The 27,897-nt window shown below is 44.7% G+C and overlaps 1 protein-coding gene across 1 annotated transcript in view; it reads right to left on the reverse strand.

Moving 5' to 3' along the window:
- The window catches only part of Papss1 (3'-phosphoadenosine 5'-phosphosulfate synthase 1), an 85,064-nt gene that overhangs the window by 45,061 nt on the left and 12,106 nt on the right, over positions 1-27,897 (reverse strand). Inside the window, 6 exon segments of the mRNA XM_021157472.3 lie at positions 2,637-2,748; positions 4,814-4,927; positions 21,790-21,908; positions 23,640-23,778; positions 24,377-24,612; positions 27,303-27,417. Coding sequence (XP_021013131.1) covers positions 2,637-2,748; positions 4,814-4,927; positions 21,790-21,908; positions 23,640-23,778; positions 24,377-24,612; positions 27,303-27,417 — 835 coding nt within the window.

The raw sequence follows: 27,897 nt of genomic DNA on the forward strand, positions 1-27,897 counted from the left end.
ACAATGGAATACTACTCAGCTATTAAAATCAATGAATTAATGAAATTCTTAGGCAAATGAATAGAGTGAGGTAATCCAATCGCAAAAGAACACCCATGGTATACACTCACTGATAAGTGGATATTAGCCCAAAAGATCCAAATAACCAGGATACAATTCGCAGACCACATGAAGCTCGAGAAGAAGGAAGACCAAAGTGTGGGTGCTTCTGTCCTTAGAAGGAAAACAAAATACTCACAGGAGCAAATATGGAGACAAAGTGTAGAGCAGAGACTAAAGGAAAGGCCACCCAAAGACTGTCCCACCTGGGGATTTATCCCATATACAGTTACCATACCCAGACACTATTGTGGATGTCAAGAAGTGCATGCTGAAAGGAGCCTGATATGGCTGACTCCTGAGAGGCCCTGCCAGAGCCTTACAAATACAGAGACAGATGTTAGCAGCCAACCATTGGACTGAGCGCAGAGACCCCAATAGAGAAGTTAGAGAAAGGAATGAAGGAGTTGAAAGGGTTTGCCATCCCATAGGAAGAACAAAATACCAACCAACCAGACCCCCCAGAGCTCCCAGGCACTAAGCCATCAACAAAGGAGTACACATGGCTCCAGCTGCATATATAGCAGAGGATGGCCTTGTCATGCACCAATGGGAGTAGAGGTCCTTGGTCCTATGAAGGCTTGATAGATGCCCCAGTGTAGGGGAGTCAAGGGTGGGGAGGTGGGAGGAGGAACACCCTCATAGAAGCAGGGGGAGGGAGGATGTGATAGGGGGTTTCCAGGAGGGTGGGAAATGGGGAAGGAGATAACATTTGAAATGTAAATAAAGAAAATATTAAATAAAAAAGGAAAAAAAGGAACTAACACTATATCACATACTAATTCTTACAAGTCATCTAACTGTCCTTGAGAAAAAAAAATTAATATGGAATTATAAATGTAAAAGAAACAATTTATGAGGCAGGTGGATTTCTGAGTTTGTGACCAGCCTGGTCTTCAAAGTGAGTTCCAGGACAGTCAGGGCTATACAGAGAAACCCTGTCTCGAAAAACAAAACAAAAAGAAACAATTTACGAAGGAAGGTGGCTATCACTATCAAAAATAATCTGTACATCCCATTAAATGAATTAGACCAAGAACTCTATTTCTTTGGAAGGAAAATTAACTCATTAATAAAAAGATTTAAATAACTATGTGTACCCCTGAGTATATCTGCATGACAAAGATATCTACCTTTACTCATTTACTTACGTGTGTGCTGTGTGCATTCGAGTAGGTGTATGCTTAGCCCAGGGGTGGATGCTGGGTGTCATGCTCTATGGCTGCCTTCCACCTTGTTCCCTTGATACAGAGTCTCTCATTACACTGGCATTACAGGAGGGCTGGCTGGCCACCATGCTCCCAGGATCTGCCTTTCCACTTCTTGGTGCTGGGCTCACAGGTACACAGGGCCACGCCCAGCTTTTACAAGGTGTTAGCAATCTGGACTCAGGTTCCTGCTTTACAGCAAGGCTCTTAACCAAGGAGCCACTTACCCAGCCTTCCCCCTTTTTAATTACATTCTTATTACCGTCAGAATCAAACCAATGTCAGCTGTCACTGGCCAAGAAACAAAAGCAGCAATTAGTGGCTCCAATCAATCTAAACTGTGTTCCCAGTGAGCCCAAGGCACCGTCTCCATTCCCATCCTGAGACGATGTGTATGTTTTGTTTTACTCTCGGTTTTTTTGGTGTTGTTTGGTTTGGTTTGGTTTTGTCTTTTGATGTAGATACTCTTTACTGAGCCCTGGAAGTCCTGGAACTGGCTATATATGTAAGGTTGGCTTCAAACTTCAAACTCACTGAGATCTACTTTTCTTGGCCTGTGTTAGGATTAAAGGTATGTGATATGCCACCACACCCATCTGTGTGTGTGTGTGTGTGTGTGTGTGTGTGTGTGTGTGTGTGTGTGTGTGTTTGTGTGTGTGTATGTAAGTCACTATAACATATGATAAAATGTACTGTCAAATTCCTATTTGAATTTATATATTAAAATAATTATACATGTAAAAAATCATGAACAAAAAATATTTGAACAAAAATTGCCAGCCATGAATGAATCTGTATGCGCTTCCAAAATTACTAGGAATTATAAAATTCCTAAAAATTATGACATTACTAGGAATTAAGATGAAAAAGTAATAAGCCAATTTGCATTAAATTCCAGGCTGAGTCAAACAGCTAACTCCAAGAAGGACAATCAACATAATATTTAATCTTTACAGAAAACAAACACAGAAACAAAACAGCCCCTGACTCCACAGGCTGCGGAGAGCAATGGTTCCGGATGTGTGTCCTGATGGGGGCAGCTCGCCACAGTGGGCAGGCTAGCGTGGCACAGGGAAACAATGTGCTTTCAGGATTCACTTTCTGACCTATCTGTCCTTCTTCCCCCACAATGAATAACTCTCATGGGAAGGGAAAGTGGAAATGAGATCCCACGGTTCACTCAAAGTGTTCAGAATGAAAACAGCTTAGTCTTCATGACAGCTCTACTGAGAGGGACACCATGACTACCTTTATGAGACGTGACAAATACTTTAAAGCATGCCATGCCTCCTGCACAAACAACTCAGTTTTAGATGTGGAATATCTTACCGTCCAGAAGACAATCGAAATGAAGGCACTGCAGGTATTCCCTCTCTCTCATGAAGCCGTTCAGCGGAGTCGCCCAACCTTCTGCCAAAACCTGCACCCACTGCATATCCACCTAGTAAATTAGACAGTAAGTAAAAAAAAATGTATTTCCAGTATTTATGAACCCAAGCAGTAAAAACTGATACATTTCAGCTGGAAAGTAATGGAAACAGGCATAGCAGTGATGGTTGTGGATCCTACAAACCGAAGAAAAACTAAGAACTCTAGGAGAACAAGCTTTTCTCTAGCATATTTATAACACATCACCCGACACACTTCTACCAGGACAGCCTCACCAGTGGACCTCAAGCATCAATGTGTGTCAGGCAGCTTATGAGAGGGGTGTTACAACACAGATTGCTAGATGGGCTTGGGGGTGCAAACTTGGGAGAGGTAAGCAGATCTCTGTGATTTTAAGTGTGGCCTGGTATATACCATAAGTCTCCGGCCAGTCAGGCTGTATGCTAAGAGCCTGTCTCAAAGCAAACAAACAAACAAATGCAGATTGCATCACATTTAATTTCCAAGGCAATGGAAATTTTACAATTCTGCCAAGTTCCCAGAACTGTAGACAGTGAAGATCTGAAAACTCCATGCTGATAGTCACTATCCTAAATCAAAAATTACTTTAAACAAAATATTTACAAAAGTCTCTCCCCAGGGCCTTCTCCTTACAAAGATCATTATTGCTTTAACCTCGGGGCCTGTGGTACATCTCCTCAGAGCACTCAAGAACTTTTGAACCGCATATGTCATTCGGCAATGGCTCCCAAACAAGAGAAGGCTGAGCCTTCTCTCATGGCCTGTGTGGAGTAAAACGGAGTCTCACATTTATTCGCAAAGCCTGATGGCCAGTGTGAGCAAGGAGACATGAGGAATTGTACAGCCTCAACTCACAGGAGAAACTGTTTGTGGAGACGCTTTCTCCACTTGCAAGTTCCGCTTTTTAGTTTTCCTAAGCCCATGATACTGGTTATTGCTTGTCTCAACCCTAGCTTTGCAAATTCCCCTTACTTAGTTTTCCTAAGCCCATGATACTGGTTATTGCGTGTCTCCACCCTCGCTGGCCTCTGTGGGGAGCTCAAGGCCTGTACCCCTGCAAAGGTCTTAGGTTGAAGCCTTAGCCTTCCATGACCAGAGAGGACTTGTGAGGAAGCTCATCTTGTGGGTAAACAGAACAGATCTGGGACCTTCTGGACTGAAAGAAGTTTCCATTAGGCGTCCACAATCCAATACACCCACAGATAGCTCTCTCTTTCCCTCTTGTCTGTACAGACTCCCGTTCCTCCACCGCAGCGGCCAGAAAGGCTCTGCTTTATCCCATCTCTCCCTGACACTCATCATCTGAGACCCAACCACGAAAACCCATCAGGACTGACGCCTACCAAAGCCCTCAATACCATGGAAGAATCTTGTCCAGGCTGAGTCCAGTTCTCCATCCTCAGTACTGAGAGGGCACTTCCTTAAGTATTCTAGAATCTTGTTCTTGTGATCGAAGGGCTGAAGGAAAGCCAACTGCTACTCCGTATGCTTATTCTATACCTATGTGGGGTTCTCCTTGTTTTTTTTTTATATGTTTGTAATATATGTAGAAATTGTACAATTTAAAGTTCCCTAAGATTTGAGACTAAGTTAATGGCTTCCTCTCTCATCCTGTCTAGTTTAGCTCAGTGGCTGTTAATTAAGAAAGGCACCCGATGATACCATTAGGCAGAGATATACAACAGAACCATTCCTAATTTGTCCATTTTTCTTCATATAAGGGAGAGTCAAGTGTTGAACAGGAAATTGAGAAACATGTTAAAAGAGTAAAAGTTCATTTTAATTATTATGAATTAGCATTTCTTAATGCTTTAGAAACAATCCTTTCTCTTATGCCTCCCAAATCTCACATTCTCTTTGTCCTTAATATTTCAAAATAAACAAATGTAACTAAAAGCAAATCAAAGTCACGGTAATGTGGGAATATTGTACCCCATTAAACACACTGCCCATCCTTGGGAACTGTGATATACACAACACCCTGACCCTGCTACTGCTACCCTGGCTTCAGACACAAGGCTAAGCCTCCCCCCCACCCCATTCATCATGCTAACAGCTCCGCAGTCGCTTGCTCTAAGAAGCAAAAGAGAACTTACTTTATTGATTTTCAGGGCTGGTAAGGCTTCTGCATCAGTTTTGGCCAAGTGAAGTTTATTCTCTGGCACATACAGCTCTTTCACTTCATAGGAAGCATCCACAGGGACGATGTCCTTCACAGCAACAAGAGGGAAATTAGACATTTCACCCAACAGTGCAGTTAGCCTTAAGAGACCAAGAAAAGTAAGCATTTCTGATGGAAAGGGGGCTTTCGGGCCACATTCCCTCTTCAACTTCTCTAATATTAACTGGTCTACTCCCCAGTAACACCTATGCTCGAGAAGTCAATATCATGTTCCATTATCTAGTGGGAAGGAATGAATTCCTAAATCTACTCTGTGTCACAACAGGCAACTGTAAACAGAGCTGATCTCAGATACAATGCGACAGAGATTTCAAACATGAAACAACCATGAAAAGTCCATTTTCCACGTGTACCTTTAGCCTTAGTGTCACTAAAACACCATTTTATTCATAAAATTAATATCCTAGAGTGAGTCAAATTCCTCTCACAGTCATTGAAAACTAGTATTTTTTGATCCCGCATGAAATAGTCTGGACTTATGCAAAGTTCCAAGTACCCACCTATGACAGTGAGCCAGGCTTCCTTCCTGCTCATCCTCCATGACTGTGCGTGTGAGCACAGAGCAGAGAGAAGCGTTTGTTTGCAGGCATGTGGAAGTGTGTGCATGATACCACATAGCCTCTTAGACTGCTACTAGGAGAGCTTTACAAGGCTTGCTCCTAATATGTTACTGTGCTCTACAGAATTCTAAATAGGTTTGACCACTTTAACTCTTTAACATCAAGTCTGTCAGGTCATTAGCACACAAAATACAACCAACTGTGGGCTTTTCATACATGTGCCCAAGCAATGCTTCATTATTCAAAATAAAAAAAGCTCTCAAGAGAATAAGAGGATACAGCCATCGCCTAGGAAAAAGTCTTTGAAAACAAACAAACAAAAGACTGTTCTCCAAAATAAGCAAGAAATCTTAAAACACAAGAAAAACAAAACCTACGTTCATTGGTTCAAAGAAGGTGGTTTAAATGCACATCCTTTCCAAAGCAACTTACAGATCCAATGCAGTCCCCATAGAACCTCTGACATCCTTGACAGAGGTAGGAAACAAACCTCAAACCAGCAGCAGCAGCAGCTAGAGAGAAAGCCCTGAAAATACACTGATGGCAAATAATCCTATGAAGATGGTCAGCATCACACTATCCCGACCAGAACAGCCAAATACATGGCACAGGATGGCACTACGCACTGGTGAGGAGGGCAGAGCAGGAGCTTATGCCCATGGCCAGTGAGAAACACACAAGAGGCACAGAACCTGTGATGTGTCAGTACACATCAATCCAGAGCAAGAGATGGAGGGGGCTCCCATACAAATGACCGAATGAAAGAAGTCAACCTGCAAAGGCATGATGCCTACTGTACAGCATCGGTGTTATCAGGAAGCTAGCTTCTATTAAAGGAAGTGGCTTTTAACAGCACAAAGCAGCAATCATCAAAGTAATTCAAACCAAAATATTAAGGGAAGAATCAGATTCTCTTTGTGGGCATATGTATGTGTGTGCATGTTCATGTGTGTATGTATGTATGAGAGTACACATGGAAACCATCATCAAGTGTCTTCCTCAGTCACTCTTCATCGTGTGTGTGTGTGTGTGTGTGTGTGTGTGTGTGTGTGTACACCTGTGAGCACTGGGTATATTCTATCACTCCCGCCTTATATTCTGAAATAGGATCTCTCACTGAGCAGGAAGCTCACCATTTTGCCTAGACTGCCTGTGAGATAGCACCCAGGACCCTTCTGTCTCTGCCTCCAGAGTCTTGGCATTGCAGGCCTGTGCTGTTGTGCTTGGCTTTTTACGTAAGAGCTGGAGGTCTAAGCCTTGATCTTCATGCTTGGGTAGCAAGCACTTTTCCATCTCCCCAGCCAGAGAATCAAAGCTCTAAGGAGCCACCCTGCTTATATAGTGACATGCCACATAGCACCTCAGCTAATGGTGGACTGGTATATGATGGCAGTGCCTTAAGTATCTGTAGCCTAGTGACTCTACAGCCACAAAACTGCCTCAGAACACATTTCTCAGAGCACAAATCATTCAAAGTGGCGCCTGGCTGTATTTGGTTCTACAATAAAAGAAAATAACAACAACAACAATAGTGACCCTCTGAAGTGGAAAGTTCTGGTGTCTTTAACAACTCAGTTGTATCACACCATGTTTTTCTGGAAGCTGTCTTGAAAGACAGCATGTGATGTTGTGCTAAAAACAGACACTTGAGGGTGCACAGGATGGTTAGAAAGAATTTAAATGGAACCCCACAGACAGTAAGAGGACACTCTTGCATTGCTACACCATGCAACGCTTCGCTGGCCTTTGCTGGTCTTTGCTGGTCTTCACTGGTTTTCACTTCAGAGAGAAACACACTAAAGAACTTCTTGTGGTATTTCGGCTGATTCTGGTCGCTTCTACTGACTCTCACCAATTTGGTGGAGCCTTGCTGTTTCTACTGGATCGTGTCACCGCTACTGATTCCTGTCTGGTGTTTGTTATTGAACTGGACTGCTGGTATCCAGACAACAAAGACTGGAATTTCCCAAAGAAACTACTCTACACAGGTCCACAACACCCATTTCATATCAACCTTCCTTTCCCCTACCTCTGCTCAGTGGGTTAGAAGGGAGGCTGAAGCATTCAAAATCCCTAAGTAAAGTAGGTTTTAGAAAATCTAAGCCTACAACCCTCCCTGAGCCCAGGGATGGGGGTGGGGTGGGAAACTGGAAACCCTCTGAGTCCATGCAGTATTAGGGCACCAGGACCAGCTGCAGGAAGGCTGACCTACTGTGTTTGGGGTGATTCGATGCTTATGTAATTTTGGGGATGGAGGTCAAAATATCCAGGATGAGCAAATGTCATTGGCTGAAGGCTAATGGTACCAAAATGCCTCATTAGCATGGGGAAGCATTCCAGGAATCTCAGGTTTTTTATTGGGAGAAAGGAAGTTGAACCTGTAATCCTAACCATGGCTTTCTGTAGGTAGAGACAGGAACGGTAGTTGAAATCCCCAAACAACATCAGAAAGGGGGAAGCCCTGCCAATGAAGGGAGTCCTCCATATTGCACTGAACTCAGAAGGCTATCTGGGCAATGGTAGACTTAGACCTTAATCAGCAGGACAAATAACAATAATAATAACAATAAAAATTATTATTATTCACATATCTACACCAAAAGAGCACATAGAGACAGGATGTACCAATTTAAGCAATCTCTATGGGGTATAAGAATCTAGACAGTATTAGTGGCTTACAGCACTATTTTCTCAGATACTCTGCTCCCACAATGGTACGACAGAATTCACTTCAATCAGGTGACAAAACCTGACTTCTCCTATGGTTATATTCAAGGAGGCCTCTGACCTTCTTATAATAAACCCAAAAGTAAGAAAGACTACACATACAGGAGAAGAACTAACAAAATCCAAAACAACAGCCAGCCCAGCCCACCGCACCACTCCTGGAACACAGCAGCATCTCTCGGAAGCATGTGTGTAAGGCACAAACTGCCCAGCTACCTTCCTAAGCCTCCCAGACCTTCCATGTTTTCTAGTAGAAAGTTATTATTTATATTTCCTGAGGAGAAATACTATATCAAGTCATTAAAGAAAGAAAAAAGTGAACCAAGGTAGCCCAGCTCATTCAGCTGCCTCTAGTTTGACTTGGTGGATTTCACACACAACCATATACTCATAAGGTAAGCTACTTCTCCACATAGATAAAGCCACAACAAAGTGAGTATGTGTGTGTGTGTGTGTGTGTGTGTGTGTGTGTGTGTGTCGGAGTGTGTCGGGGTGTGTCGGTATGTGTGTCAGGGTGTGTGTGTGTGTCGGTGTGTGTCAGTGTGTGTGTGTGTGTGTGTATGTTATGTGTCGGTGTGTGTGTATGTCGGTGTGTGTCAGTGTGTGTGTGTCGGTGTGTGTCAGTGTGTGTGTCGGTGTGTGTGTGTGTGTGTCAGTGTCCAGGGGCGGAGGAGAAGCTTCAGGTCAGCGGTTTATACAGAATGCCTAACTTCAAGAATGTATCTAAAGGAAATCGCACACAGCAGGAAAAGTAGACGATCCTTCTTTAAAGGCAGATAGGTAGCGTAGACTCTGCTCTGAATGTGGACTTTCAGTGAGAAAGGTGTGTTGGTAGGAGCTGGGAGTGGGCACAGTGAAACACCCTAAATCCTTCCATGTCACTTGTCTAGTACACTATTTAACTGCTCTCTGCCATGGGCACATTATAGGGTAAATGGCCTGTTGTCAGTCTCTACCAAGCCTGTGAAAGTCCAGAAACCCCTGTCCCTGAGGGACAGCAGGATCCACCTCAACCAGCTGAACACACCCGACATGTTCAGTTGGATATGCAAGGCCCCAAAGTCACATTAAGCCATACATATTCTTGGCAGCTGCAACATAGAGAACCAAAATCCTCCACTGAGAAATGAACGCTGAAAGTATCAATTACATAAAAGGCCAGGTACTCATTAGGCTTCTGTAAAGACAATTACCGTAAAGTTCACAGAAAGGACACAGAAGTCAGTAAACTAGTCACGAAATATAAGGGACACATTTTCAAACCAAAAGGAGATGGAAGGTAGCAGGACACTACACGTCAGTTATTCCTGATGTTCTTACTGCTACTGTAGCGACAGAAGAAAAGATATGAACATTCTTTACCTAAGGATCTGCGATCTGTGCCCCAATTCTAAATGCACAGCCTTGAGTGGACTTCCTCACCACACGGCCTGGTGCCTCTATTCCCCGACCACTTAAAAAAGATCCAGACACACACTCTCCAGGGCTGTTGTGAGAATGAGGTGGCATGGTGTCTGAACTGAGAGGCTAGCCTTTACAGGGATACGTACTGCCCTAAAGGCTTCCCATGGACTTGTTCATTTGTCCTGAGACCTGCCTATCAAGGCGTGAGAAACCATCACTGTCTGCCCCTCTACAAATGAGGGCTCTAAGGCTGGAGACATTAGCACATGCCCACTGTACGCCTTCCAGTGCACTTAGCACACCGGTAATAAATGATGGTGATGGTGATGTTCCCTGTGCCTGTACATGCTAGGGTCTGGCTTGAGCTCCTCACGTCAGTCCATTCGCTCACAGAATTCACAGTAACCTCCAAAGCAGGTACTATTTCTAATGACTAATTAAAAAATGATGCCAGAAATAAAGTCAGTTCTCCAAGGCCAAAAAAATCAATTGATAGGTGTTAGAGTTGGAACTCCAGCTACAAAATTATCCTTTAGAGTTCCCCCATTAAAACTAAGCTATGAAACTTTACCAAATGCCTTGTTATAATTTACTCTCAAAAATAAATTCTGTTAAACATTAATAATTCTAAGGGTTTCTAGTTTGTGTAAAATCTTTCAGCGCACTGATAATGTTCTTCACAAAAAAGCTTGTCAGCACTTGCGTTTGGCCTGGAAAAGTTCTCTTGATGAGATATGAACAGCTGTAAACCTACTTGTTCAAGCCCTCTTGCAGTGCGCGTACAGAGAGCTTCCCTCCTCTGCCATGGCCTTGGAGCTCTTGGCACTTGGAAGATCAGAGTACACCGTGTGGGAAGAAATGCCGTGGGGTGTCCACAAAGCCAGTCTCAGCCCCACCCTGGGAAGAGCCACTCTCCAGTTGCTTGTTTTGCCATTTCTTTGCTGTATTACACGGTGGAAGGGTTGGGGAGGGCACCTGGGGGGGGGGGTTACTGAAACTCTCCCCTTCTCCCATTTATTGGTGGATAACTGTCAACAATCTAGAGAGGTCAGAAGAAAGGCACTCAGTAAACGTCTTTCCAACTCCATCTGATACAATAAGTACTTCTAATTTCTAGCTGGTTTCCTCAGCCAGCAACCCAAGATGCAGCTCCCAAAAATCAATGACTCATAGCAGTATGACCGGCCCACTGCGATGTTCCAAGCACATGGCTGAAGCTGTTGGAGTAGTACTCTTTCCTCAAACAGGGGCAAGCCCTCTTCAGAAACACAACGGAGAAGGTGTCTGCAGTCACCTGACTCTGCTTGCCTGAACACAGCAAGATCTTGCAAAGGAGCCAGTGTTCCTACAACTAAAAGGCTCCTCTGACCAGACCACATCAGCCCACAAACACACAAATGATCTGTGGGGAAAGCTGAGTGTCTCCAAGGTGACTAGGGAGAAGCAGAGATAACACAAGTGACTCCAAATGACGTCAGAAAGGAATTCAGTCACCAACACTGTGCTTCAGCATAGATGCAAGTTTAGTCATATGCTGCCTTCAAATGTCAACATGGAGGCGATAGTTATGTTTTCAAAATCAAGACGGAAAATATTTTTATTTTTCCACCGAAGTAATTTTTCATCACATGCATTCAACAAAATTCTTCCCTTTGCAGATTCATATCTAACGATATTTTAAATGGATTTTAGCCTTACGATATGGTATACATTTCTTCTGGAGGATAACCAATGCTAAATAAAAGATCAAGAGATTGCTTCTGCTGGAGAGATGGCTCAGTGGGTAAGAGAACTGACTGCTCTTCTGAAGGTCCTGAGTTCAAACCCCAGCAACCACGAGGTGGCTCACAACCAGCTGTAATGCGATCTGACGCCCTCTTCTGGTGTATCTGAAGTCAGCAACAGCGTCCTTACGTATAATAATAAATAAATCTTTTAAAAACAAAAAAGAGTTTGCTTCCATTTTCTTCTGAAAAGATGAAGTGAATGCTTCTAGAATGAATACAAACACCATGAGCATGGGGGAGCACTCCAGGGGAGCACCAAGCACCTGCTCCTGAGCACGGGGGCGGGGGGATGACTCCAGGGGAGTACCAAGTACCTGCTCCTGAGCAAGGGGGAGCACTCCAGGGGAGCACCAAGCACCTGCTCCTGAGCAAGGGGGAGCACTCCAGGGGAGCACCAAGCACCTGCTCCTGAGCATGGGGATGACTCCAGGGGAGCACTAAGCACCTGCTCCGTGGAGGTGAGCCCTACGAAGTCTGTGTAGAGCCGAGGCAACTACTTAACAGAAGTACAAAGTGAACCTTAAAAGTGCAGACACAGGGCTGGAGAGCCAGCTCGGTGGCTCAGAGCCCTGGCTGCTCTTCCACGGGATCTGGATTCAATCCCCAGCATCCACATGGCCGCTCACAGCCATCTGTAGCTACAGTTTCAGGGGATCCGATGCCGCCTTCTGGTCTCTGCAGGCACGAGGCACACACATGGTGCACAGACAGGGTTGCAGACAAAACACCCATATACATATTTTTTTTTAATTTTAAATGCAGACACAGCCAGTTTCTACCACATTCTAATCCAAACCTCAGTCTCTAAAACCAGCACTAAACACCCAAAAGGACTGATACTTGTTCGAAGTGAGACTGGCTACCTAAGGGACAGAACGTGGAGTCCCTGCCACATGAATTGATTGTTTTATCTAGGACTCCTTAGGATTTCCACAGACTCACCTAGCTATCAGAAACACCATGCTACTCTTATCATTCACATAATCCACTGTATTTCAGCAAATTTCCTTTCAAACAAAGAACAACAACAACAACAACAACAACAACAAACAGATGGCTAGCCAGAGAAAGTCTTCACCTAGACACCTCGCCCATCTAAGAGGGCCCCATGTTCTAGTGTGAGAGAAATAGGGACTCAGGCTGCCCAAGTGTCCAAGCAGAGCTCAGTGAACAGTTCACACATTTGCCCATAATGAGAGAGGGCTGCGTTTTATACCTTCAAGTACAGAAATATTAGATGCTACGAATTTTAAATACTTATTCAATTTAAAAGATGGACACCCCATTTCTTTTTTAATTGACTAAACACTACCTCAGACTGACGGATGCTACACCCACATCCTTGTTCGGGCAACTGTTTTCTGCTTGGAAACTGGTGAGCACGGCGCTCCATCATCACCTAGAACTAGCGATTCTGGTCCTCTCATTTGACTCTCCCTGTAGAAGCCCGAGCGTGTTAACAGACAGTGGTTCCACGCTTCAAGGCTTTTTCTCTATGTATCTGCTGCACTTTCGTCTGGAGCCAGATCTGCCCAGCAGATTGAATGCCGGGGCCCGTTCACATTTTCATGCAACTATTAAGTTTCTATCGTCTCAACTACATGCATCCAAAGCACGAGCAAACGACATCCTGGCAGCACTTTAAAACCGAGCTCCGGAGTCTGGTTTTTATGTGCAGAATAAAATCCATTTAGAGCACTAACCCACCATTTTGTAAGAAGACAAACCTTTAAATAATTTATAGCACTAGTAAATCCAGAGTTCCTGGTAGATTTAAAAACAGCATTTAAAATATCACTTTAGATTAAAACCAGCGGCAAGAAGCCTACTGCCTTGTGTTCTCACAGGCCAAGTTAAAATGCAATACTAGCAGGCCATCTAGTGACCACTCAAGGGGTAGTGGAAAGAAAAGACAAAGCCACCCGCTTACTTGTCTTCTATAGTCTTGAATAAATGCTTGCTTGAATCAAGTTAAGAAAACAACAGTCCTCGGATAAGGGATGAGACGTATATTTTTATGTGAGTGACTGTATGGAGCAACCAGACGGGAAGAGAAATTAGAACCTAAAGTACTCACATAAAAAAGACCTCATGGCTGTAATACCCCACTTTTCTTGAACATGCAAAATAAATATTTATCTTCCTTGGTGACAGTAAATTAAGAATACCAGTTAAAGATGGGCGGTGGTGGCACAAACCTTTAATCCCAGCACTCTGGAGGCACAGGCTGGAGGATCTCTGAGAGTTGTAGGCCAGCCTGGTCTCTACAGAATGAGTTCCAGGACAGCCAGAGCTGCACAGAAGAACTCTGTCTCAGAAAACTGAAAATAAAATAAAACAGGTAGAAGTCATTTTATGAGAGTCTCCCCAGAATAGTGGTTTTAAAAAAAAACAAAAGACAGAAAACAAAATCTGCCACTACTGTTCCCATGGGCACAGCCTTCTAAACTCCTTCATTCTCTCAAAAGTCCCAGGAGGTGCTAGCCTCTTCTCTCTACCCAAAGCCACAGCACAATGCAAAACCCATTGTATATTTGGTCTTTGTCCCCAGTTCCTAGCACAGAACTATGAGCTTTGAATCTGCTAAGTGGTAACATCTTTCATATGGAGAAATTCATGGCTGATGTCTCCTGGACAGTTTCAGGATTGGGTTTTGTCAGCAGGATCACCTTGTTCACAGGCTGGTATCCTGCAGCCTCACCTCCAGCCTACTCCACTAGTCACTGCCCAGAGGAAGCCTCCGTAAGTACCCCCTAAACGATGGAGTTCAAAGGCTTCTGGGCCGCTCTACATGCAGAGGTGCTAAAACAGAGAGCCAAAAGAAGGCATGGAAACTTGGTTCACTATGCCCCACACTACCCTATACATCCCATCCATAAAGCTAGCTCTTCCTGAATTGATAATAAACCAGCAACAATCAATACTCTTCCGAGTCATTCTGACCAATTACAGAGCATGAAGAGAGGCACCCCAAGTTATATAAGCAGCTGGCAGAGAGTGGGTGACTCAGACAACTGCACTCATGACTCATATCTCAACAAGCAATGTTCTGAGGCTGGGCCTTAACCTGTGATCCAGGAAGGATCAGAACTGACTTGAACTCTTGGGAGACTCGGATGATACCAGAGGTAAGAGCATTGGCATCTGTGAGGAAAAATAAACAAAGCCCCTAAGAACTGACCCTGAGGCAGGCACAAAGTTTCCTTAGTTTATTTCAGAAATGAAGTTGTCATTATAAAGAGCATCTTATTAGGATTCCAACAAAGAGGAGCTTCTGTGGATGTGATAACAGGAGCGGCCTGCCGCAGGCGACTGCTGCCGCACAGCCAGCAGCCCTGCACAAAACCACCTGTGCAAGCCTATCTGCCCACCTGTACAAGCCTATCTGCCCACCTGTGCAAGCCTATCATCTGCCATCCATGTTAATGATCCGTGCAGCCTAAAACAACGGTGTCGAAAAGACCTTTAAAGCCTCCTCACTTAGCCCTTAAAAATCCACACCTTTCATCATAGCACTCTGGAGGCAGAGGCAGAGGCAAGCAGGTCTCTTCAAGTTCAAAGCCAACCTAGTCTACATAGCAAGTTCGAGGTCAGCCAGGAAGACTTTATCTTAAATAAATAAATAAATAAATAAATAGTAAATCTCGCAGGTACATCCCTCAGTAGTTAATAATGCTTGCTGCTCTTAGAGGACGCAAGGTCAGTTTCTGGGCATTCATGCTGGGCAGCAAACACACACACACACACACACACGCGCACACAACACACACAAATAAACCTGTAAACAAAAATAGCCCACAAAGACCTTACTTCCCATATTATAGAACATTTCACATCATCTAGATTCAAACTTGAGAAGTTTCTTTCACTGAGTGAGTTTTTTTCCCAAGTCAGGCAGTACTATCCTTGATTTTTCTCTAGAGTGCCTTTAAAAGACTCTAACAGTATTCAGTCTTTGTAAGATCAATGAAAACCCATCTGCACTCAGGAATCAACCATCAAGGGATGTGAAAGGGAATCAGATAAAAGAGTCATATTTCATCCAATATTCAGATTTCATATTTGTCCCCAGGTCCTAGCACAGAACTATGAGCTTTGAATCTCCTAAGTGGTAACATCTTTCATATGGAGAGATTCATGGTTGATGTCTCCTGGACAGTTTCAGGATTGGGTTTTGTCAGCAGAAGGATTACCTTGTCTGCAGGCAGGTAATCTTGTTTATCTTGCAGCCTCACCTCTAGCCTACTCCACTAGTCACTGCCTACAGGAAGCCTCCGTAAGTACCCCCTAAACGATGGAGTTCAAAGGCTTCTGGGCCGCTCTACATGCAGAGGTGCTAAAACATCTCTGGGAGTAATACAGAATTTAGAAATGATGACCCACTAGAAAGACCTAAGTGTGGGCTGCAGCATCCACCCTGTGACAACACCGAGCCCACCTGACCCAACTATTCTGAGACTACATCACAAACCTGACCCTGCTTCTCCTCAGTAAAACGGTGATGTTACAATCACTCCTGGGGGTGGGGGGGTGTTGAGCCTATTGTGAACTGGTCAGGTTGACTTCCTCTGCTCTGAGTCACTCACTGCTGCACCCCACCCGCTCAGCCCCTCCACCCTCCGTCTATTTGAGATCCCACTCTGCGTTCTCCCCTAAGCACCTCTGGAAAAATCTCGCCAACTTCTCTGCAGTCATCCTGAAGGTGAGTTGCATGTCTATACCTGGCTGGATGGTTAGACAGGGTGTGCATTGTACCAAACTGGCCTGTCCATGGGAAAGCAGTGCGCGTCCCACCAACTAAGAAGTATGACCTGCCAGCTGTTCACTGCCTTCTCCATGTGCCCTGAGAAGTGTGACCTGCCAGCTGTTCACTGCCTTCTCCATGTGCCCTGAGAAGTGTGACCTGCCAGCTGTTCACTGCCTTCTCCATGTGCCCTGAGAAGTGTGACCTGCCAGCTGTTCACTGCCTTCTCCATGTGCCCTGAGAAGTGTGACCTGCCAGCTGTTCACTGCCTTCTCCATGTGCCCTGAGAAGTGTGACCTGCCAGCTGTTCACTGCCTTCTCCATGTGCCCTGAGAAGTGTGACCTGCCTGCTGTTCACTGCCTTCTCCATGTGCCCTGAGAAGTGTGACCTGCCAGCTGTTCACTGCCTTCTCCATGTGCCCTGAGGCTTCCTTGAGATTCAACTTTACTAGGAAGCAATCAAAGAGAATTCATGTCACAACAGATGTAGTTTTGCCCATCTGTATCTCCCTCTGATAGTAATTTTAAGTGTTACACCATGCTACAAAAGAAGAAACATAAACTAATTTAAACATGGCTATCTTGTCTACACACTATAAACTAAATAGGAGTAGCGGAGACCAAACATGCAGGTCCATAAAGCGACAGTACTGCTTGGCTGGCCGCCGCATCCCAGTGTTTGCTGCAGTGTGCACCACACATGGCTCTGAGCGTTCTCCAGGCAACGAGATTCACCACCCACAGCAGAGGTCTTTCTCCCCAAACAAGGCTGATGCCAAGAGGGCATAATTATAGTAACATGGCGTTAGGATTTCTTCTCTGTGGTCACCCTACTTTATGATAAGAAACAGTCTTCATGAGGAAACTTCTGTCCTAAACTCATACAACCAGATAACTTTGGTAGACATCGTGTAATGATTAGCTTTAAGTGTAATGAGAAGACTCCTAAAAATAAGGACAGAGATACATTAAAATCACCATGAAATCCCCAGATGCGTAAGCCAACACAGCCATAAGCAAATCTCGTAATTTCTGTGAAGTACTACCAAGATACTGTGTGGGTGAAATGAGACAGCACACAAAAAGAGCTGAGTGCAAAGATCTCTTATGAAGACGCCACAGAAACTGGGGGGGGGGGTGTAGGGGGGGAGGAGCTCTCTGATTAAGAGCACTGGCTGTTTTTCCAAAGGACCTGGGTTTGAATCCCAGCACCCAATGTTAATGACAGCTAACAACTGTCTATAACTCTAGTTCCGGGGCATTCTAGCATCCAAGAGCATTGCATGGATATGGTACAGGCATATATGCAAGCAAAACACCCATACATATACAATAAAAAATAAGCAAATCTTTAATTTAAAACAAAATACAGGAAAGAAGGCGTTATAAGATAAGCTAAGAGAGAAAAGGGGGCACTGCCCCCTGGAGGTCAGGAAAAAAAAAACAGAGCACTTTAAAGACAAAGCACTACATGTGTGCTCTTTATAACACACAGCAGATGTCAGAGACTGCTCTGTGCTTCTCTGTGAGGCATCAGGTGAAAGTGTCCAATCAGCACCCTGTCTGGCAAGTATAATACACATAAAAAGGATGATCAATACAGCCTCTAATTAGGATGGCATCATTAGGAAGAAGGCATGAACGAAGACTGCAGAGACTACGGTAGAAAGAGAAAGGAGGAGGAGGAGGGGGAGGCGCATGCTGTGGTAGAATACATAATGGTAGCTCATACAAAGCTCGCCTCTCAGAGCCAAACCAGGAGGAAGTCTCGACACAAACCACTACCACCATAATAATAATAATAACAATAATTGATTACAAGTAAGTAAGAAAAAAATTGATCAATAAAGAAAAAGAAAATATTTAGACTAAACTTCCGAGAGATGATTCTATGGATGACCTATGATGAAATAAAAGGCACAGAGTAAAAGCCATGGTCACAAGATCACAGTGGCACTGACCCTGTCCTGTGAGCACTGAGGGCATTAGTGGAAAACTTCACATGGCCTATTTGGTATTTGGCTGAACGGTGTGTGGGACTCTGTGTCATTCCCAGGCTTGGGACCACAGTATCTTCACAGAACAGACATTTAAGGACAGCATAAGTCATCCTCCTCCTTGCTTTAAAAGGGGGCTGGGGGTCAGCAGCAGCTGAGGCATGAGGCTGATTTATGCAGGCAAAGCATGAACTCCGAAGAATGCTATTCTAAGTGAGGAAGAAGTCAAAGAAAAGAGGACAGGAGGAGCACCAGCAGTAGGCAATCCACACTGAGCTTAGCATTCCCCATAAGTGGGTGGCCACCCTCCGTGTCTGTGGCCCCCACAGGAGTGTCTGTCTGTGCGGTTCCCCAGGATTCTGTAAAACATTCAACACCTGCTGGTTAGACATAAAAGATAAAAATTATAAAGTTAGACTACGCCCAACTTTTTAACTTTCATCTGACAACACTGAGGTAAAGCAACGTAAGCTCAACGTAGACAAATATAAGTAGGTCCCATACTGAGCATGAGGAGTAGCTGGCCCTGGAGAAGCTGGTAATTACTAACTAAACTCAGCCCTTCTCCACCAACCGCATGACAGATACATGAAGTCACATCCATAGCATAAGCAGGTTCAGCCTTTAGCACTCCCACATGTGGCCAAGTTCACCTGTGAGAGCCATGCCACCAAATGATGAGACAGACAGAAACAACAGTAATAAAAGTCACAGAGTCACAATGGCTTACTGAAGGTACTTTTAGGTTGGGCCACACTCGTAGCTACCCAGGACCACAGACTGAACAGACCTGGTCTTTTAAAATTAAGGGCAGGGAGCGGCTAGCTTGGTGGTGTAGCTCCTTTGGGCAGAGTGACTGACTATCATGCACAAAACGCTGGGTTCAGTCCCAGGAGCACATAAGCCAGGCACGGCAGTGGTGCACACCTGAAAGCCTAGCACTCAAGAGACAGAAGAAAAAAGTCCAGGGTCATCCTTAGTTCTGTAACAGTAAAATGCCAGCATGAACATCAGGTGAATCTTGCCTCCAGAAACAAACAAAGAGTAACAAAAAGAACTACTATCTCAGCCAGTGGGATGGCTCAGCAGATTAAGGCGCCTGCTGCCAAGCCTGACAGACCGAGTTCAATCCCCAGAACCCACACAGGGAGAACAAATACAGAAAACTGACTTCTGACTTCCACAAGTGCTCCACGGCACATACCTACCCATACACACACACACACACACACACACAAAAAAAAAAAAAAAAAAAAAAACAATAAATGAATAAATAAATGTAATTAAGATGAATAAATAAATGAATAAATGAATAAATAAATGTAATTAATTATCTCAGTCCTTGCTATGATAAAGTTATGAGATAACCAAAGGGTGAAAACCACCCAAAGTCAAGGGCTGACACCACCAAGCTAGATCCAGAAATGACCTACCAAGAGTTCCATCATCAATAAGGACATTAAGTGGTGACTCAAACTGCAACCTAACTGATTCACAGGATGGAGTGGAACTCGGGCAGCGTACCCGAATACATAGAGGACTTCAACAGAGATATATATGCTAGGAAAAAGGGCAAATGATGACAAGATTGGTTTTGTTTTCTGTATGTGGTTTGTTTTAAATGTTCCAGGTTGGGGGTTGTTTATTTGTTTTGTGTTTGTTTTCTTTGCTTGCTTGCTTGTTTGTTTCTGTAATGTGTATGAGTGGTCGGTTGGTTGGTTGGTTGGTTTTTGTATGTGTATGAATGCTTTGCCCAGCACACATGTCTATGTACAACATACGGTACCCTTAGAGGCCAGAAGAGGGCATCAGATTCCCTGGCACTGGAGTGTCAGCTGTGGGCCTCTGTATGAGTGCTGGAAATCAATAAACAGGTCAACATAGTAGGTACAATATGGAGAAACTTAAAAACAGATGAACTCAAAGCTAAAATATGAGCTGGGGAAAGAAAGCAGGGGATCTGTGGAGCAGGGTCTCGCTGTTTGGCATACGGCTCTGGCTAGCTGGAGTCCCTGTTGGGGAAGAGGTGCTGTTGCCAAAGACACAGAGAGTCTGGCTAGAGTGGTGGTTACACCCACTGACAACACCGCAGCTACACACTCAAAAGCTATGGCACGTCAATTAAAGACACATTCAAAACAAATGACCACCAATTTTCAAAGGTCAATGAAGTGTGAGGCAGGGTGGCACATCTGCCTGTAATCTCAGCACTGGGAAAGCAGAGGCAAGTCGGAGGCCAGCCTGGTCTACACAGTGAGTTCTAGGCCAGCCAGGGCTACACAGCAAAAGCCTGTCTCAGATAAATAAACTGACTGACCGTGGAGGGACATCTGTACAAGACTGCTAGAAAGAATTCCACCCGGCAAAACTGCCTTTCGAAGACGAGGCAGAGGAAGACTCTCCAAAAGGAATCTTTCAAACACTCCTCTCAGCCTCCAGACACGCCATGAACCTGAATCGTGGCCTCTAACACATTCCTCAGGAGTCTCGTGCTCCTGTTTCTTCTTTGACCTGCGATGCAAAGCCCCAAGGACGGAATCCTGGCTGACTAACCTCTCTGCCTTGCTAGTGTCTGGGTCGGTCAGTAACGACAGGAATTGGGTTTTGATTACTATATGCTTGGTAGAAAGTGAGGAATGGCTGCCGGGACCACTGTGGAGAGACGAGGGGAGCTGAGGGCTGAGGACAGAAGTTAGTTAACAGGAAACTTAGGACCAGAAGATGACTGATCCCCAGCCTGGTCTACAGAGCGAGCTCCAGGACAGCCAGGGCTACACAGAGAATCCCTGCCTCAGGGAAAACAATATTAGAAGGAAAGTCTTATGCTAACTACCTCGACTATAATACAGAAAACTTCAAAGGTGAAACATATATATTTGGGCAGAGGACTGAGTGAGAGACTATAGACGAGAGGTCAGAATTTTGTACATAAAAAGGAATCCCAAACTCCACTGTCCGGTTAGGACAGAAGAGGGGATGATGACACATCCCCTCCCCGCTTGCTTCCGACATGGGAGAAGTGGCCAACAACCGTAAGGACAGATGACAAGCAGATGAAAGAAACACCAACCCGCCAAGTTCCATCACCCACACAATGGCTGCGTCCTCTCCAGCTAAAGTGAACTATGGGACAGTGGACTCAAAGAAGAGGTAGCCGGTAGATTAGTGGAAAGAAAAACTACTTCTAAACGTGAATAAAATCCACGGGAACCATATATCTGTTATCCAGCCCCAGTGCCTCTGATGGCTCCATGTATGCCCGGGAGCCAGGGAGAGACACTTAAAACCAGCAGCCCTCTCTCTGCAGGTCCTTGCTCGACCGTCTAGCAGGAAGTGCATCACCATGTTGAGGGAGGTGTATACTTGTCAAATACCTCAGGAAATGTAACAACTCGGTGTGCCTCAACACAAGCAGTCTAACGTCACGTCATGCAGCAGACTAAGTGCAGGAAAGTTAATGATGATAAAAGATCCTGTGACTCACAGCTTTTCTGACATTTATAATAACTGGGATATTTCATGTATTGTGTATGTCCCAAAATGCTAACATAACAGCATACAGGAAGTTACTGACTTTTATAAAGATTTGAAACACACACTTCTCGGTCAGGTCGTTTTTTTAGAGGCCACGTTAACAGGCGGTTTTCTCCTCCTCATCCTCCTTCTCTTACCCGTTCCTGAAGAAGCTCCACAACCTGCTGGACGCAGTCGTTGACGTCACAGGAATCTGTTTTCAGCACCAGCTCCGGGGCCTCGGGTTTCTCATACTCAGAATCGATCCCAGTGAAGCCTGTAAAGGAGGCAGACGACAGACGGGGGCAGAAATGTAAAGAGTGTATATTTCCTCTGTGCCAACCTGCACTGAAGTTCAGGCTTACTAAGCGCTGCCCTGCCGTGGCATTATGGTACCGATGCCTTTCTTGGGAGAGTTCTAATTAAACATTATTTCTTCTCTACACATACAGTCAATTCTCATTACTCACTATAGCAATGTCCAATAAAGTCATCACAAATACTAATGAAGTGAACACTGGCACACGTCTCCTTGGTGATGCAGGTCAGGTTCCCACCAGCCTCGGGTGTCCTGTGCATTTCTGTCTGAAGGCAGCTTATTGACCGTATTGGAACACTTACCCTGACCTCCCAATGAGTAACAGGGCCTAACAACCTGAGTTCACTCTCAGGACCCGCACTGTGGAAGGAAAGAGCCAACTCCTACAGTTGTCCTCTGGCCTACACTCACATGCCTGATGAGAAATAACTGTACTACAGAATAGAAATGCTACACAGCATTCTCAACACTGAGAGTCATTTTAAACATCACTCAGAAACTACAGGAAAATGTAAAATGACCTGTCTGCTTTCTTGCCCCACCCCCGCCCCCAACATCAGTTTCTCCAAGTTGGCAACCTGTTTGTTCCTTCTGAGTCAGGAAGGTGCCAGCTTAGTGTGTGGGAGTGACAACTGCCAGTGATCTCTCTATCAGCTGGGCCCTGAGGCAGCAAGGTCCAGCATCAGTTTTGCCTGCAAGACTAGACACCATCAGGGCAGGCAGCATTTCCCTCAGCCACTTATTCCCAGGCCCAAATACAGTAGAGAAATGGATAGCACACATTCTCCTCCTCAATTTCTGTTTATCTTTCCTGAGCCAAAAACTGAATACCCAAATCTAGAATGCAGAACTTCCACAATGGTCCCAGGCTACTGGACCTTGTTGGGAAGGCCAGCAGGTTACCTGCATGAATCGCCCCTACAGAATAATTACTGTATAATCGACCTTCAGTGCTTTATTAAGGCCAGTATGGCGTGTTTCTATGAATGCTGACAGAATCAACACAGTAACAAACACAACAGCAAAGATGTGCTCTACATTTCCCCTTCAATGCCTAACATATCATACACACTGACACTGTGAACAGCCCACAAAAGCTAAGCATAGAGTCAGAAATAGGTAAATTCAAATTTAAAAATCTTAGAGGCTGAATAAAGAGCCTTACCAACTACTACGACATAAAAACAGGACATTCTCCTCACATAAAGATCCTTACACTTCAGGCATCTTCCCAACGGGTATGGGACATCTCACACTTTCATGATGTGACAGAGACAGCAGAGGTAGCGATGGCTGATAACCTAATACTAGATTCCTAAATATATAAAGTGGGTTTTCAGCACAACCTCTCAAAGTCCCAGCTCTCTCAACCAGCTCAGGTCATTTCTCACTCCCAATTTCTTAGGCAAGAGTTATCAGTTCTGGGGACAGGAGAGACAGATCAGTGATTAAGACCATAGGATGTTCTTGTAGAAAATCAGAGTTCAGTTCCCAGCACCTATGCCAGCTCCAGAGGATCAAATGCCTCCAGCCTCCACAGGCACCTGCACGGACACGCACAGACATGCACACACACACACACACACACACACAGAAATACAAATTTAATTTAAAAGAAAGGCACATCAGATGAACACGCAAAAGCATGAACTATCTGGACAAAGGAACCCTGAAGAAAACGATGCTTGCCTTTTATCTCCCCTGCCCGCGCCTTCTTGTAGAGGCCTTTGACATCCCTCTGCTCACAAACATGCAGAGGAGCGTCGACAAAAACTTCAAAGAAGGGCAAGCTTGCACCCTCATGAATCTGCCTTGCGTTGTTGCGATCCTTCGGGGAAAAAAGGAGACATTCACGGAAACAGTAAGTGATCAATAAAACGTGATCAACAAAACGTCGGATGTCCTGACATCAAGGATGGTGTAAGGGACTCTGTAGTACCTTAGTTTGTTTACATGTGTATATGTATCTGCATATGTGTATGTTTGTGTGTGTCTGTGTGTGTGTGTCTGTGTGTGCATCTGTGTGTGTCTGTGTGTGTGTCTGTGTGTCTGTGTGTGTGTGTCTGCATGTGCGTGTGTGTGTGTCTGTGTGTGTGTGTCTGCATGTGCGTGTGTGTGTGCGAAGGTCTGCGTGTGTGTGTGTGTGTGTGTGTGTGTGTGTTAAGACTGAAACAATTCAGCTAATGGCTTCATCTCAAGAACTTTGCTACACCCCAGGGTGTTTTAATAGCAAGTTTTACCCAAACTGGATTTACTCAGAAAAATCACAGCACATAATTGTTTTTAAAGTTATTTGTATTATAAGGAAATTAAAAAAAAAAAGTTGAACCTAGCCTCAAAACACAGGCCAGTGTTTAAATTTCTTTTTGCCTGATACCACGCTTTCAATAATATAAGCAGCACCTAATGGCATAAAGGCTCCATACCTGTGTGTAAGGCGATATAAAGCTTGTGATACACACTAAGCCAGCATCTGCAAACAGCTTCGCCACCTCAGCTATGCGGCGAACGTTCTCTTCTCTGTCCTCAGGACTGAAGCCGAGGTTCTTATTGAGTCCTTGGCGGATGTTGTCACCATCCAAAGTGTAGCACGGAATGCCGTGGCATACCAGGTACTCCTCCAGAGCCATGCTCACGGTCGTCTTCCCTGCTCCGGACAATCCTGGAGGGAACAGTCCAAGCAAATTCCACGTGCAGTGAGAACCAAGAGTAAGGACAAGAGATTACATTTGTTACTCTCAGCACCAGTGTCTCAGAAACATCTTACCATCATCCCTTTAAGATTGACCTTTTACCTACTCAAAATATCTACACGCATCTAGGGTTTCCTTATGATTTAGGGGATGGGGTCTGGATATATTGTTCTTAAGCATCTATCTTTGATAACTTAACCCAGAAATCATTAATAAGCCCCAAAACTTATTAACCAATTTCTGTGCCATATCTAGTAGGTGTATTCACTTGGCCACATGCCACATTTTTACAGTCAAATGCCAAGTTACATATAACAACAAGGAAAGGAAAAGGAAGGCGAAAAGTGACTGCAGTTCCTCCATGTTCCAGGATCTTATAAACCATGATAAACCACTGGGGCGTCAATTCATAAAATAACTATTCTGACCAGAAATTCTAATTTCCATTCCCTGGACTCTCATGACTAGGAAAAAGCAAACATTTATATACAAACACTTCCCCACCCTGGAGCCTGTAATTACATATCAGAGTCAAGAGAACAGTAAGACAAGAGATGAATGTGGACGGCTAGCATGCTAATGACTTAGAACAAAATCATGGCAATGAGGGCTAAAGAAAAGAGACTGGCACACTGGGCGGATGTCTAGAGGGGCAGCCACTTTAGTGCATTAGCAGACCCTGTTTCCCCAAAGACAGCTACAACAGGATAGCCTACCCTACAAGCTCCTCTACAGTGTGCCCTGCCACTGTCCCCTCAACACAAACTATCTCAGGGCACCCTCTTAAGTCTGGGCTGGCTGAGGGACTCACTGTAGCCAAATATATATACATTGTGAACTATATATATTACAGCCTTCCAAGGCTAAGCTAGACGTGGATCTGTGACTTGTCTGTGTTGGATGAACTTGCAGATGCCAGCTAGAGAACACAGTGAGACCAGTCTGCTGCAGAGATCACCAGCTTGTTCCAGTCAATCAGCTGAGCTCCCACCTAACAAGGACGCCTAACAAGGTCACTGCAGCCAAAGGACCTTGACTATAACCAAGGGAGACTGGGGGGGGGGGGGGGAACAGCCCTGGAGTCCCTTGAATTCAGCCTTCGCAGTGCTGAGTCACCAGAGGCCACTCGCCATCCCACTCCCCGAGGCTTTGGGTGACTGTGATCCAACAGCAGGGAAGAGGTGAAGACAGGAGGGCGGAGGGCTCAGCTACTTTTCCAGCTGCTTTTGTTTGGCTGTTGTTGTTGTTGTTGTTTCCTTGGTTGGTTGTTTTGTTTTGTTTTGTTTTGTTTTATTTTATTGAGTCACGGTTTTGCCACAGATCCCAGGATGGCTTGAAACTCACTTTATAGTCCACATCAGCACTGAATGCTGAGCGAGCCTCCTGCCTCAGCCTCCTGGGTGTGAGGACTAAACGTGGAGATTATGCTCAGGATTTTTATCAGTTTTAAATATTGTTTGAGAACCACGTGCTGGCAGGAAAAAAAATCTGAAATTCTAAGTTTTGTGTTCAAAACAGATAACCATAATTATAACAGAAGAGCCTGCTTACACAGTCTAGGAGTACATACAGACTTAAAGAATAAACACTGCTGAAAAACGAGAGGCTGAAAGAAAAAGGCAGGAAAAAAAAAATCAACATATGTAAAGCACTTACGCTTCTACAAAGCTAAAGAAGGCAAAATGGCTGTACCATCCTCCCCACCAGGTACTCACGGCCACCAGGACCTCAGACTGCGACTGTAACTGCACACAGTCCCTGCGCCCCAAACTCAGTATTTGTCCTTGTAAGGAGAGACTGAAACAGTATGTCTATAAACCATGGAAGGGCAGTGATTTCTAGATGACCCAGATGCCAGGAAAGGAGTGGACAGATGCCACCGACCGCCCAGAACTGTGACTGGCTTGCAGATCAAGAGTGGCTGTTGCTTGAAGCCACTGGTTTCAGATAACCCGTTACAATGGCTCTAGGAACTAGACTCCAGCCAATGTAAAAACACTTCCCAAGAAACATTATCTAAGTGCAATCGGGTCAACTAAATGTCTCCAGAAAAGGGACCTGAACTAGCATCAGGACATTTTCTAGGGAAGCAACTAAACACAAGAAAGAAATCTCTTTTAAATTTCAATTTGGTTTATGGTGGCTATGTGGGACCTGTGCCATGTGGAGAGCAGGACGTGACATCCTGGTATGGGGATGAGCATCCTCCCTCCAGCCGCTGCTGATCTGCCCTTACGCAGTGGTTTATGGTATTGGGGAGGAGGGCCCCCTACACCGGACACAATGTTTGAGGAAAACCCCAGAAGTAGTTGTAAGTGGAATGTGGATTTCAGTTTCCTAGAAAACCCAAGCAATGGACCTGAGCACCTCATGGGAATACTGAGAGCCACTACTCCCAGGGAAGGGCGCAACTTGTGTCTGGTCCCCATACCTCACGGTTCCTGCCATTACCTGTCCCTGTGTTGATTCCTATGTGCCCACTGGCACCTAGGTACCCATGGCCCTGTTCCATTTCGAGTCACCCACTGAGGTCATCTTCTAGTCTTGTCATTGCTGTCGTGTGATACAGTCTTGCTACATGTTTCAGGCTGACCCTGAACTCACTCCTGGGGTTCCAGGCCCGCACCACCACACCCACTCATTGCTCTCTTGACCATACCTGTCAGCCAAACTGTGCAACCACGGAAGCCACCTCTGGTCCCTACCACCTGCCCTCTCTTATTCCTGCTGACATGGTGGGCTTGATAGGTGACGTTGGTTGCTCTCTGCATCCCCTAGAAAAAAGGGAAAGGAAAACAATAGCTCTAGATCACACAAGTCCTTTAAAAAGTCGACATCTAATAACAGATAAACATAAAATCAGCACCCCTTATAGGATGCCAAATGCAAGGAAAAGCTAAAATCACTTTCAATTTCTTCAACGCACTTCTATAATGTTTAGCATCTAACATTTACAGCCAACTTAATCCTCACAGCAACCCAGTGACATGGGTACTCTAGCTACTGCAGTTTTATGGAAGGCATTAAACTTGAGAAAACTTAATAAATAATTTGCCCAAGATCTCATAACCAGGAGTAGAATCTGGAATATTCCAGCACTCATTGTTTTCACACACTTATTTAGTCAATCATTCATTTAACCAGCAATTACTAAGGTCTGTCCAGGATGGCAAGTAAATAAAGTTTCCACCCTGAATGGCCTTATATTTAGCTGGGAAGTCAACCAAACCTCATTAAAAAGAAAGCAGAGTAGA

Source organism: Mus caroli, unplaced genomic scaffold (assembly GCF_978045245.1).
Source record: "Mus caroli unplaced genomic scaffold, Mus_caroli_1 scaffold_3, whole genome shotgun sequence".
Classification (NCBI taxonomy): domain Eukaryota; kingdom Metazoa; phylum Chordata; class Mammalia; order Rodentia; family Muridae; genus Mus; species Mus caroli.